General features: G+C 36.0%; 1 protein-coding gene across 2 annotated transcripts in view; it reads left to right on the top strand.

Moving 5' to 3' along the window:
* TRPM7 (transient receptor potential cation channel subfamily M member 7) overlaps positions 1-13,053 on the top strand; it is a 110,129-nt gene that overhangs the window by 54,445 nt on the left and 42,631 nt on the right. For both annotated transcript variants that reach the window (XM_023509975.1, XM_023509974.1), the window contains 7 exons: positions 2,275-2,415; positions 2,683-2,817; positions 3,712-3,992; positions 5,102-5,330; positions 6,748-6,903; positions 6,986-7,129; positions 11,218-11,346. In XM_023509975.1, the coding sequence (XP_023365743.1) occupies positions 2,275-2,415; positions 2,683-2,817; positions 3,712-3,992; positions 5,102-5,330; positions 6,748-6,903; positions 6,986-7,129; positions 11,218-11,346 (1,215 nt within the window). The remainder of the gene's footprint in view (positions 1-2,274; positions 2,416-2,682; positions 2,818-3,711; positions 3,993-5,101; positions 5,331-6,747; positions 6,904-6,985; positions 7,130-11,217; positions 11,347-13,053) is intronic.

Here is a 13,053-nt window from a genome sequence, read left to right as displayed (position 1 = left end):
AAAAAAAAAAAAAAAAAAAGACTGTTCTTGCAAATTAGAATTCTTTGTTTGAATTACTTTCTACTATAGATAGGTGAGTACACTGTTAAAAACTTAAAACAGAAATGTCATTTTGCTTCCGTTTTTTTTTTTTTTGATGTTGTTGTTTAAATTTGAGACAGTGTCACTTTCTTGCCCTAGTAGAGTGCTATGACATCATACCTCACAGCAACCTCAAATTCTTGGGCTCAAGCAATCCCTTTGATCCCCTTATCTCAGCTTCCTGAGTAGCTGGGACTATAGGCACCTGCCACAATACCCTGCTAACAGGGTCTCGCATTTGCTGAGGCTGGTCTCGAACTCATGAGCTCAAGTGATCCATCTGCCTCGGCCTCCTAGAGTGCTGGGATTACAGGCATGAGCAACCACACCTGGCCCTCTTCCTTTTTTCTTTCATAAGTTTTCCTAAAAGCTGGAATGTTTTCATTTTCTGTGTTGTATTTTATTACTTAATACTAACCTAGAAAGTGTGAGTAGTTTCTGAGACACATTTGCATTATGATTTCCTTTATGGGTCAACAGAAAGAATTATGGTAGTTAATTATGGAAACGAATATGAGAGTTTGTATAAATTGACTGTTGCTACATTGGTGGCTATAGTAAAATAAGCCCTCAAACTTTTTTATTTCCGTAAGTAATAAGTCCGAAAATAAAGGCAGTAACTGAATATTTTCTAATGCAGATTAATAACTTGAGTTTTGTAAGAGTTACAGTTTGTGAGGAAAAAAAAACCCACAAAAACCCTCCAAAAATAAAACATACATATTTTTGTCAATTTTCAAACTAGAAATTCAAAGACTGTCTATTAGTCTTTAAAAATAAGAAATTTCTCAGGTGAAACAATAATTTTTTTAGTTTTTTTTTTTTTTTTTTGAGGCAGAGTCTCACTCTGTTGCCCAGGCTAGAGTGCTGTGGTCTCAATGTACCTCACAGCAACCTCAAACTCCTTGGCTCAAGCAATCTTCTTGCCTGAGCCTCATGACTATCTGGGACTGCAGGCACCCACCACGATTTTTCTAGTTTTAGTAGACCTGGGGTCTCACTCTTGCTTAGCTTGGTCTGGTACTCCTGACTAGAAGTGATCCTCCTGCCTCAATCCTGAGTGCTAGGATTATAGGTGTGAGCCACTGCACCTGGCTAAATGAAACAAATATTAAAAATATAAACATTTAATGTTAATGCACTCATTATCTACCAACTGCCAGGCATGTGTAATCCTCTAGACTTAAGACCCCTAGATAAAAGAGCCCATATGGAGACTCCCAAGGGAGTTCTTCAGTTCTTTTTTTTGCAATTTTTGGCTGAGGCTAGGTTTGAACCCACTACCTCCAGCATATGGGGACAGCACCATACTCCTTGAGCCACAGACATCGCCTGAGTTCTTAAGTTCTTTCCCTTTTTCAGAAGCTCTGGTGCTTTTTACTTCTTCTGTATTCCTTTCTAACTTCTAATAAAAGTACTATCTTAACACTGGAAAAAAAAATAAACATTTAAAACAATACTAAGTTCATTGAATTATAATCAGGGAAATGGAAAGAATAGTGATGGTAGGAGGACAGAATGAATTAGTAAATAGTATGTATAAATCATCTGGTGATTAAACTTTTAAGATTATTTAATAAAATTAACCAATTGTTAAATTTTGAAACAGGCAGTCTTTCCAAACTCTCAAATGGCTTATAAATTGCCCTCTAGGAAATGAAATCTTAGTTAGCTTTTTGTTAAAAACTTAAGTTGTTTTTTTTAAGTGGTAGTTAAGTCCTAGAGAAGACTATAAAAACTTTTTGTAGCCTACAATATAGCCTGTACAGCTTATGTGAAAAAATACTTACATGTATTTAGGGGCAAGTCTAGAAAAGTAATTAATAGTTCATGGCATTATTTTTTTTTAGGAAAATACATTTTGTGATTATATGCCACAGTGAAAATGAAATAGTTGGCACTTCAGCAGTTCCGTTGCCTCTTGGTATGAAGAAATCAAATTTAAGTTCCTGCTTTTAGGCTGTACTCCTGTCCCAGGCTACACTTTTGAGATCTTAACATTTCAGAATCCCCTCTTCTTATTTACAAAAGGAAATGGAGAAACAAGTTACTCCCATCTGTAAAGATAGCTGTTGGCATCCCTCACATACAATAGATACTTGTTGTTTTTGGAAAGCAGGCTTATTCCTAGCATAGCATGACAATATTGAGAAATTCTATCTTATCTATTTAAAACTGTTGTTGTATTTCCAGGGAAATCTTCCTCCGGGATATAAGATCACGCTAATTGATATTGGACTTGTTATTGAATATCTTATGGGAGGAACCTACAGGTGTACCTACACTAGGAAACGTTTTCGATTAATATATAATAGTCTTGGTGGAAATAATCGGGTATGTAAAATTTGGCAGAAGTCTATATATGTGCTTTAAAGTTAACTCCTATACTTGAAACATTAAGAATTAGTTACATAGAAGGTAAAAGTAACATTGCCCTAAAAATACAAGATTTTCAACTATGATTAATTGAAATTGTAAACCAATTATACTTTGTGTGTGCATATACAAACACATTTATACAGACACATGAATTGATTTTTGAGATTTTATAAAATGTCAGAATATTTATATCTGTAAAAGTTAATAAGATCTAATTTTCAGAGGTCTGGCCGAAATACCTCCAGCAGCACTCCTCAGTTGCGAAAGAGTCACGAGTCTTTTGGCAACAGAGCAGACAAAAAGGAAAAAATGAGACATAATCATTTCATTAAAACAGCACAGCCTTACCGACCAAAGGTATATATTTGAATATTATCCTTTCCAGGTTTTTATTTTGTTCTTCCTAAATTACTTAGTAGTATTAAACAAAAAATTACTTGTTTTAGTAAGAATTATATTTTGTTTTATATACTTTATATCTGAGACTCTTTATTTTCCCATATACACAAATATTTATTATAAGTTAATGATTCTACTAAGTTTTTCATATTTAGCTTTGGTAGTGACCAACTTAAATGTTTTGATAAATTGACTCCGTTTATTCCATTTTTACTTGATTAAGAACATGCATGACAAAGGTATTATCGTAACTTTTATTTTATTAAAAGTATACTATCAGATGTTACTTCAAATATTTAGGTCCTTTAATATTGGAAAACATTTATTACAAAGACAGCTTTGGGGGTTTGGTTTGGTTTGAGGTAGAGTCTCACTGTGTCCCCATGGGGTTGAGTGCTGGTGGCATTATCTATCATAGTTCATAGCAACCTCAAACTCCTAGGTTGAAGAGATCCTCATGCCTCAGCTTCCCAAGTAGCTGAGACTACAGGTGCCTGCTGTAATGCCCAGCTAATTTTTCTCTATTTAGTAAGAGACAAAATATCACTCTTGCTCAGGCTCGTCTCAAACTCCTGAGCTCAAGCAAATCTGCCTGTCTCAGCTTCTCAGAGTGCTAGGATTATATAGCTGTGAGCCATCTTGCCCAGACTTACAAAGATAGTTTTGTTGAAATAACATTTTTGTAAAATGAATTCTATAATAAAAATCTACTTTATAAAATTTAGACTGTTTTGTTTTGTGCAGCTATACAAAGATGAATAATGTAAAGAATATTTAATAAAAATTGACATTAACATGCATGTCATTTGGCCTTATCATAATGAGCCTTATGATATTTATTTTCCTCTGAAGGTTGATACGGCTACGGAAGATGGAAAGAAGAAAAGAACCAAAGATGAAATTGTAGATATTGATGATCCAGAAACAAAGCGCTTTCCTTATCCACTTAATGAACTATTAATTTGGGCTTGCCTTATGAAGAGGCAGGTTATGGCCCGTTTTTTATGGCAGCATGGTGAGGAATCAATGGCTAAAGCGTTAGTTGCCTGTAAGATCTATCGTTCAATGGCCTGTGAAGCAAAGCAGAGTGATCTGGTAGATGATACATCAGAAGAACTCAAACAATATTCCAAGTAAGTGATATTTTATCATGAAACCATTTTAAAAATGTAAAATAGTGTTTGAATAGGTGGTATATTGCCACGCAATTAGTGGGGATACATATATATATATGTATAATTTTATTTTATTGGTGTAAGAAAGAAAAAAATTTTTTAAATATATTGGCTATTTTTTTAAATTCAGAATGAAACTTTCTCCCTATGAAAGAGGAGTTATTATATTTGGCAATTCAAGAGTTAAGTATTTCAGCAAGAACAAAGAAAAGCCAGAAATCATCTTAATAATTGCACAGAGTAGCAGTTAGTTTACAAAAAATTCCGTTTGAAGTAGAGCCCAGGGGATTCAAGATTCAGATGTTTCTCATGATGAGGCTAGTCCCTGGTCACATTGTTCTTCCTCTCTAGTGGGTACCAACCTTTTCCTGTATTTGAAATGCTATATACGGACTTATATAAACAGCACTTGTAATAGTGTCAATTTTGGTTGTAAGACTATAGTTGTATTTCTAAGAGAAATTAGTCTGGATTCACCTTTTCAGTCTTATGCTTAATGGAATGTATTTTGCTATTTTGTAATTTCCAGCTCAGTGCCCATAGATTAGTGAGTAGGGTGCCGGCCACATACACTGAAGCTGGCAAATTTGAACCTGGCTCAGGCCTACTAAACAACAGTGACAACTGCAACAAAAAAATAGCCAGGCACTGTGGTAGGCACCTATAGTTCCAACTACTTTGGAGGCAGAGGCAGGAGAGTTGCTTGAGCCCAGGAGTTGGAGGTTGCTGTGAGCTGTGATGCCACAGCACTCAACCCAGGGTGATAGCTTGAGGCTCTGTCTCAAAAAAAAAAAAAAAATCGCTAAAGCCCAAGAGTTTGAGGTTGCTGTGAGCTGTGACACCATGGCACTCTACTAAGGGCAACATAGACTCTGTCTCAAAAAAAATTGTGATTTCCACATGGATTTAGATGTCTAAAAACAGAGTTACTATGATTCTGATGCCTCAGAATTCCATACGTGTGAAAATATTAAAAATTGGAAAGTATTATAAATGAATTTAAGAATAGTGATTTAAAATTGCAAGTTGTTAATCCAAATGTTATTTTGGCTTTTATCTTTTTATAGTGATTTTGGTCAATTAGCAGTTGAATTACTAGAACAATCCTTCAGACAAGATGAAACCATGGCTATGAAATTGCTCACTTATGAACTGAAAAACTGGAGTAATTCAACCTGCCTTAAGTTAGCAGTTTCTTCAAGACTTAGACCTTTTGTAGCCCACACCTGTACACAAATGTTATTATCTGATATGTGGATGGGAAGGCTAAATATGAGGAAAAATTCCTGGTACAAGGTATACCTTCAAACTAATTTGATAGAAAATGTATGATTAAATACAGGAATTAGTTTAGAATCTAGATATATAGTAAAATGACTTGATTTGTGAGAGTGATTGGGCAGTAGGAGAAGAGGAGATTTTATACTAAGTGGCATAATGGGCCCCCTTTTTTCTTCTTTACCTTACTCTTGAATTTTTATGGGGTGTTTATGATGTTATCCACTCTGTGCCATAAGTATGAGAGCAACAAATGAAAAATAACTGTAAATTGTGGCCCTGAGCAGCCATGAAAAAAGATTACTCCTTTATCAGGCCTGGTATGGTGGCTCATGCCTATAATCCCAGCACTCTGGGAGGCCAAGGCGGGTGGATTGCCTGAGCTCAGGAGTTCGAGACTTGCCTAAACAAGAGTGAGGCTCCATCTCTTAAAAAAAAAATAGCTGAGCATTGTGGTGGGCGCCTGTAGTCCAAGCTATTTGGGAGACTGAGGCAAGAGCCCCAAGAGTTAGAGGTTGTGCATTATGATGCCACAGCACTCTACCAAGGGTGACAAAGTGAGACTGTGTCTCTTAAAGAAAAAGAAAAATTACTGCTATATGAAAGAATGATACCCAAATTCTAAGATTCAAGATCTATTTACTAATTTAATTATCTGTTATTTTTAAGTTACTTGAAGTATACTGATTGGATGAGATTATGTATCCATATACCCATTTTGTACTTATGGATAAGTACCTCTGTGAGCCCAGTTTTTATGGCTAAGAATTTAGGTACCTCCAGTGATGTCATAGACGCTGCTTTAAACTTCCCTTTTCATTCTCTTATATCTTTTTAAATAAGGTATAGAAATGTAGAAGGAAGATATCAGGCAAGTAGTTTACCTGTAAGCCATTATAAGTGGCTAACAAATACTAATCATCTACTAAAGAATAACCAACTGAAACCCCTGTTACACACTTATAATTTCTTCATGCTTTAGAATTTTGCAAGTAATAAGTAAAGTTTTAGAAGTAAACTTTCATGTTTATAGAGGCACAAGCTGAGTAATCATGTTATGACATGGAACACTTGCAAAGAGATTTAGGATAAAATTAAGTACACAGCACCTTTATAAGACTTGTATTTTGTTTAAACAAAAATGTATTTTCAGAACAAATTGTAATCTGATTTTGTTTAAAGTACAAGTCTATAATAATTATTGAATCTATTCTGTATCCTATTGTAATAGTCATACGTCTTGTTACTTTTTAAAACAGTCCAACCTATGTCTCTTTAGATACAATATGTAGGTAAAAAATAAATCATTTTTTTTCCTGTGCTAGTAAGGGCAAAATAGCTAATAATCATAAGACATCGAATACCTTTTTATTTTTATCATATTCCTGAATCATTAATTTTAGAATGCAAACTTATGTTTTTGTAAAAATTTTAGGTTATACTAAGCATTTTAGTTCCACCTGCGATATTAATGCTAGAATATAAAACTAAGGCTGAAATGTCCCATATACCACAATCCCAAGATGCTCATCAGATGTCGATGGAAGATAGTGAAAACAACTTTCAAAACATAACAGAAGAAATCCCCATGGTAAGGAGGAAAAAAAAAAATTAAGTAAATATAAATTTATTGCAAGTAAGTATACAATAAAAATATATATTTTTTATTTTAGGAAGTATTTAAAGAAGTAAGGATTTTGGACAGTGACGAAGGAAAGGATGAAATGGAGATACAAATAAAATCAAAAAAGCTTCCAATCACACGAAAGTTCTATGCCTTTTATCATGCTCCAATTGTCAAATTCTGGTTTAACACAGTAAGTTTTTAAATTGCATGAGCATAATGTTTTTGAAAGGTAATTTTTAAAGGACCTTTGGTATAGAGTCCATACTAATCTTGATAGAACTTAGATCACTGAAAATGTATTTACTTCACATTTAAAAGAGCCCTGATTGGCCAGTGTAATGGCTCACACCTGTAATCTTAACAGTCTGGGAAGCTGAGGTAGGAAGATCCCTTGAGCTCAGGAATATAAGACCAACCTAAGAAAGAGCAAGACTCTCTCCACTAAGAATAGAAAAATTAGCCAGACATTGTGGTGAGCACCTGTAGTCTCAGCTACTTGGGAGGCTTAGATACAAGGATTGCTTGAGCCCAAGAGTTTGAGGATGCTGTGAGCTAGGCAATGCCATGTACTATAGTCTGGGCAACAGATTGGGACCTCATGGCTCAACAAAAAGCTCTTAATTTCGTCCACATTGCCAGCATCTAGAATGATAAACACTAACCTATTTTTAGTTCTGATTAAAACTGAAAATTCACTTACCAAGTATGTGGTAGCCAAAGCCTTTGTGAATAGCTAATAAGAATTATCTAGTGAAAATAATGGTGAAAAGGCCTGGGTGTGGTGGCTCATGCCTGTAATCCCAGCCCTCTGGTAGGGCAGATCACCTAAGCTCGAATTGGAAACCAGCCCGAGCTAGAGCAAGACCCCATCTCTAAAAATAGCCTGGTGCTGGGGCAGGTGCTTGTAGTCCTAGCTACTTGGGAATCTGAGGCAAGAGAATTGCTTGAGCCCAAGAGTCTGAGGTTCCTGTGAGCTACGATGGCCACAGCACTCTACCAGGGGCGATAAAGTGAGACTCTGTTTCCAAAAAAAAAAAAAAAAATTAATTAAAAATAAATAAAAATGGTGAAAAACTATTTCAGGGAGTATTTTTGTTTGGTTCTGGTTTTGTATTTTTGGAAACAGGATTATTGCTGTTTCTTGGCCTGGAGTGTAGCCTCAAACTCCTGGGCTCAAGCAGTCCTCCTCCATCAGCCTCCAGAGTAGAGTAGCTGGGACTTTAGGTGTGTGCTACCATGCCCAGTTAATTTTTTAAAATAAATTTTGAATATTTTGCTACATTGATTAAGCTGGTCTTGAACTCCTGGTCTCAGGCAGCCCTCTGCCTGGCAAAGTGCTATGATTATAGGCATGAACCACTATACCCAGCACTTTGCAGCATTTATTGATGCTCATAAAGAGTAATCCAGATCGTTCATCTGATTTTATTTTTCTCTCACTTATTTCTTAATCTAGTTAGAGTATATGCTTTTTTACCTGCCATAAAATTGGCTTTTCTCTTGCATTGTGGCAAAATGGATTTTATTGGCAGATAAAAGAGCATATGTCCACAGATGAATGGACTAACCTGTTATTTTATTTTTCTTTTTTTGGTAGAGACAGAGTCTCACTTTTGCCCTCCATAGAGTCACACAGCTCACAGCAACCTCCAGTTCCTAGGCTTAGGCGATTCTCCTGCCTCAGCCTCCCAAGCAGCTGAGACTACAGGCGCCTTCCACAATATCCAGCTAATTTTTGTTGTTGTTGTTGCAGTTTGGCCAAGGCTGGGTTTGAACCCACCACCCTCAGTATATGGAGCTAGCGCCCTACCAGCTGAGCCACAGGCGCTGCCCCTAACCTGTTATTTTCATTGAAATGTTTTGTGTGGAGATGACTGCAACTTTTAGTTGACCATCTTGCTGATGTCCCTCACTCTACTTCTCCTGAATAAACACATAAGAATTTTTCTTTTCTTCTTTTTTTTTTTTTTTTTTTGAGACAAGAGTCTCACTCGGTAGAGTGCTGTGGTGTCACAGTTCACAGCAACCTCAAACTCTTGGGCTGAAGTGATTCTCTTACCTCAGCCTCCCAAGTAGCAGGCACTATAGGTGCCCCCCACAATGCCCAGCTATTTTTTTTTTGTTGTAATTGTCATTGTTGTTTAGCAGGCCCATGTCAGGTTCAAACCCACCAGCCCCAGTGTATGTGGCTGGCGCTCTAACCGCTGAGCCAGAAACACATGAGATTATCCCCTACTTTTAACTGGAGGCTGAACAAATGAGTTTTCCCTTCCTAGAAAACCCTTAAGGTGTATTTTCTTTTTTTTAATCATTTTTATCAATATCAGGTATTTTTAGAATTGCTGAAATATACAAATGGTTGTCTACTAAGATGAATATTTGCGAATTTGTTTCTCACCTATACGTGACCCTTAACCATAGACTAATTTATTATATTTCTATACTTCCCATTGTGAAATTTTTCTTGTTCCTTTCTTTTTCAGATGTTGAAATTGTAAATCCTAGTTACCTAATCTAATCCCCAAATTCTGTAACTACTAACGGAAATAGTATAGGTTTCTTGCAGGTGCATTCATATAAATGACTATTTTTTTTTTTAATTTTTTAATTTTTTTTAGAGACAGAGTCTCAGTTTATCGCCCTTGGTAGAGTGCTGTGGTGTCACAGCTCACAGCAACCTCCAACTCCTGGGTTTTAGGTGATTCTATTGCTTTAGCCTCCTGAGTAGCTGGGACTACAAGCACCCACCACAACACCCAGCTATTTATTTTATTTTATTTTGTTTCAGTTTGGCCAGGGTCAGGTTTGAACTCACCACCCTCCACATATGGGGCTGGCCCCCTACCCATTGAGCCACAGGCGCCTCCCATAAATGACTACTTTAAAACATCCGCTTCGAGTAGCTACAGGAATATTTCTTTTCTTTCTTTTCTTTTTTTTTTGACACAGAGTCTCACTATGTCACCCTTGGTAGAGTGCAGTGGTGTCACAGCTCACAGCAACTTCAAACTCTTGGGCTTAAGAGATTCTCTTGCCTCAGCCTCCCAAGTAACTGGGCCTACAGGCGCCCACCACAATGCCTCACTATTTTTTTTGTTACGGTTGTCATTGTTTGGCAGTCCCTAGGCCAGGTTCAAACATGACAGCCTTGGTGTATGTGGCTGAGTGCCCTAGCCACTGAGCTACAAGCCAAGCTTTTCTTTTCTTTCTTTACTGCAGTTTACTTCCCTAACCTACTGTACCTCAAATCAAGGATGATCCAGGAATGACTTGTTCTAGGACTGGTAAGGACAAGAGAGAGATGAGAGAACTCTTAGCCACGGTTTTTAAAAGAGCAAAGAGAGGAGGTTTTTCTCCAAAATGAAATGAATCTTCAGATGTTATTGTGCATAGACTATCTGTTCTTAAAAACTTTTTTTGTAAAGAATATTAAAGGCAGGCTTATTACATAGAACAAATTCTCTTCACATATGTTCCCCTTTCTTGTGATTTAACTTTAGTGACTAGGAGTTAGGAAAATACCAATTGTCTTTCTTGGAAATACTATTTGGCTGGGAGAGGACTCTGGTAAGGAGTACGTGTTTCCATGATTACGGTGATGAGTGCCTGCAATTTCGTGCATTATGATAACCTATGTTATCCTATGGTAACCTATGCACGTTGTTGCAGTTTGTTGTTGTTGTTGTTGCAGTTTGGCTGGGCCCGGGTTTGAACCCGCCACCCTCAGTATATGGGGCTGGCACCCATAACCTACCGAGTTTCCCCAAAAATAAGACCTACCCAAAAAATAAGCCCTTGCAGGATTTCTATGCATTTATTAAATACAAGCCCTATCCCGATAATAAGACCCTGGATATGCTGCATAGCCATGCCATGCATTTCGGTGCAGAGAGGAAGACATCCCCTGAAAATAAGCCCTAATGTGTCTTCTTGAGGAAAAATAAATATAAGACAATGTCTTATTTTCAGGGAAACACAGTAGGTATAATATAAGCTGAATGAATTGTATGGACTATGCTAAAAACATAAATCTGATTATAAAATTCTATAGAAGGTTGACAGTATTGTAATACAACACATTTTTACTCTGGGGAGTATTTATACTTTGTCAGATGTAATATTTGCATTGAAAAAGAGACTTCTGTAACTTCTTAATGATTGAAGTTGGGAGATAATTCACAGAAGTTCATGTAGTATCTATTTTGTATGCTTGAAAATGTACATAATAAAAAGTTTTTTTATGACCAATTTTATTTATATAACTTTCCTTTTTATTAGTTGGCATATTTAGGATTTCTGATGCTTTATACATTTGTGGTTCTTGTACAAATGGAACGGTTACCTTCAGTTCAAGAGTGGATTGTTATTGCTTATATTTTTACCTATGCCATTGAGAAAGTCCGTGAGGTATGACTTTTAAGTTTTCCTACCAATGATTTACTGCATACATGCAAGAGTTTTTGTTTTGTTTTGTTTTGGGTGCATACGTGGAGTAGCCTGTTCAGTGGGGGGTGGTGGTGGTGGTAATTTGTAATTTCAATGAGTAATGACATTATAGAATTTTCTGAATTCTACATTCTATTTCTAAATGCTTATTTGTGCTATTCTAAAAATAATGGCACAAGAATAGAAATCTGTGAGTATGCTGATTACTATGTGACCATTACAAATGTAATGGTTTGTCTCAGAAACATAGCTTAGATTTTTAAAATTTCTTCAGTGTTCATATTTATGTTCTGGGCTACTCTTCAAAAAGTACTAAATGTACTACTAGCCAACTGGGTGGGTAAATTACAAAAAGATTTTTACTTTGCTTTTATATTATACTGCCCATTAAAATGTACCATATTACCCCCTGAATTGCCATTTAGATTTATATTCATCTCTTAAAAGTTAATTGGGTTAAATTATACATTTTCTAACATCTTCATTTTGAAGAAAAATATTTTTTCCTTAGATAAATTTTTGTACTTTGTATTCAAACTAGTAGCTACATACATGTTGTTTAATAACACATATACATAAATAATTGTGAATTACTTTATGTCTCTGCCTTACATGCAGAAATTCATGAAATTGCAAAAATAATTAAAAGGCATTGTACATCTCTCCCACTTAGATATTATAGAAACTTGTCTGTTGAATAACTTACACATTTTCTTTATTTTTTGGAGACAGAGTCTCACTTTGTCACCCTCGGTAAAGGGCTGTGGCATTATAAGCTCACAGCAACCTCAAACTCTTGGGCTCAAGTGATTCTCTTGCCTCAGCCTCCCAAACAGCTGGGACTACAGGCACCCACCACAGCGCCTGGTTATTCTTAGAGACAGGGTCTCTCTCTGGCTCAAGCTGGTCTCAAACCTGTGAGATCAGGCAGTCCACCCACCTCAGTCTCCCAAAGTGTTAGGATTACAGGCGTGAGCCACCGTACTCAGCCTTATTCATTTTAAATCCCTCTGAGTGCTGTGGCCTACATGTTTATGAAATCTGTTGTTTTATCAACATACTTAAAAAATCAATTTGTTTAATAAAAACAAGTTGCAAAGCATTTTCTTTCTTTTTTTTTTTCCTTTTGCAAAGCATTTTTTAAAATATATATTCGTAACAGTTCTGCAAGGACTCATGAGATAGTAATAATAGAGGTTGTCTCCAGTAGGAAGGGTAATTAATTGGCTATGAGAGAAGAGCAAAAAAGAGGCTTTTCAGTATTTATGATACACTATAATTTTTGGAGCTGTGGCTATATTAATTACCCTTCCTCCCAAAAGATATTTTTATAAATTATTTTATAAATATTTAATAAATTTTATTAAATAAGTTAGGTAAACACAGCTACTTAAATTATTGAGTTACTTTCTATAAAGAAAGCACCTTTGGAACATACTACCAGAATATCCATGTGTTGCTTTAATTGGAACTATAACACTTTCATAAGTATTTTACTTTCCAGGTATAGAGAACTGTGTTATAATCAGATTTTTAGTTGGTGTTCTTGGTTAGGCAGGCCCCTAATTTATAAAAAGTGTCTATCTCAGCTGTCTTACTGTTCTGGTGATCAAACACACCATCAAATGACAAGATAACAGAAAGCGGCTCGGCGCCTATAGCTCAACC

This window comes from Otolemur garnettii, unplaced genomic scaffold (genome assembly GCF_000181295.1).
Source record: "Otolemur garnettii isolate 467f Iridium unplaced genomic scaffold, OtoGar3 scaffold00011, whole genome shotgun sequence".
Lineage (NCBI taxonomy): Eukaryota > Metazoa > Chordata > Mammalia > Primates > Galagidae > Otolemur > Otolemur garnettii.
This window is presented reverse-complemented; position numbering and strand designations above follow the sequence as displayed.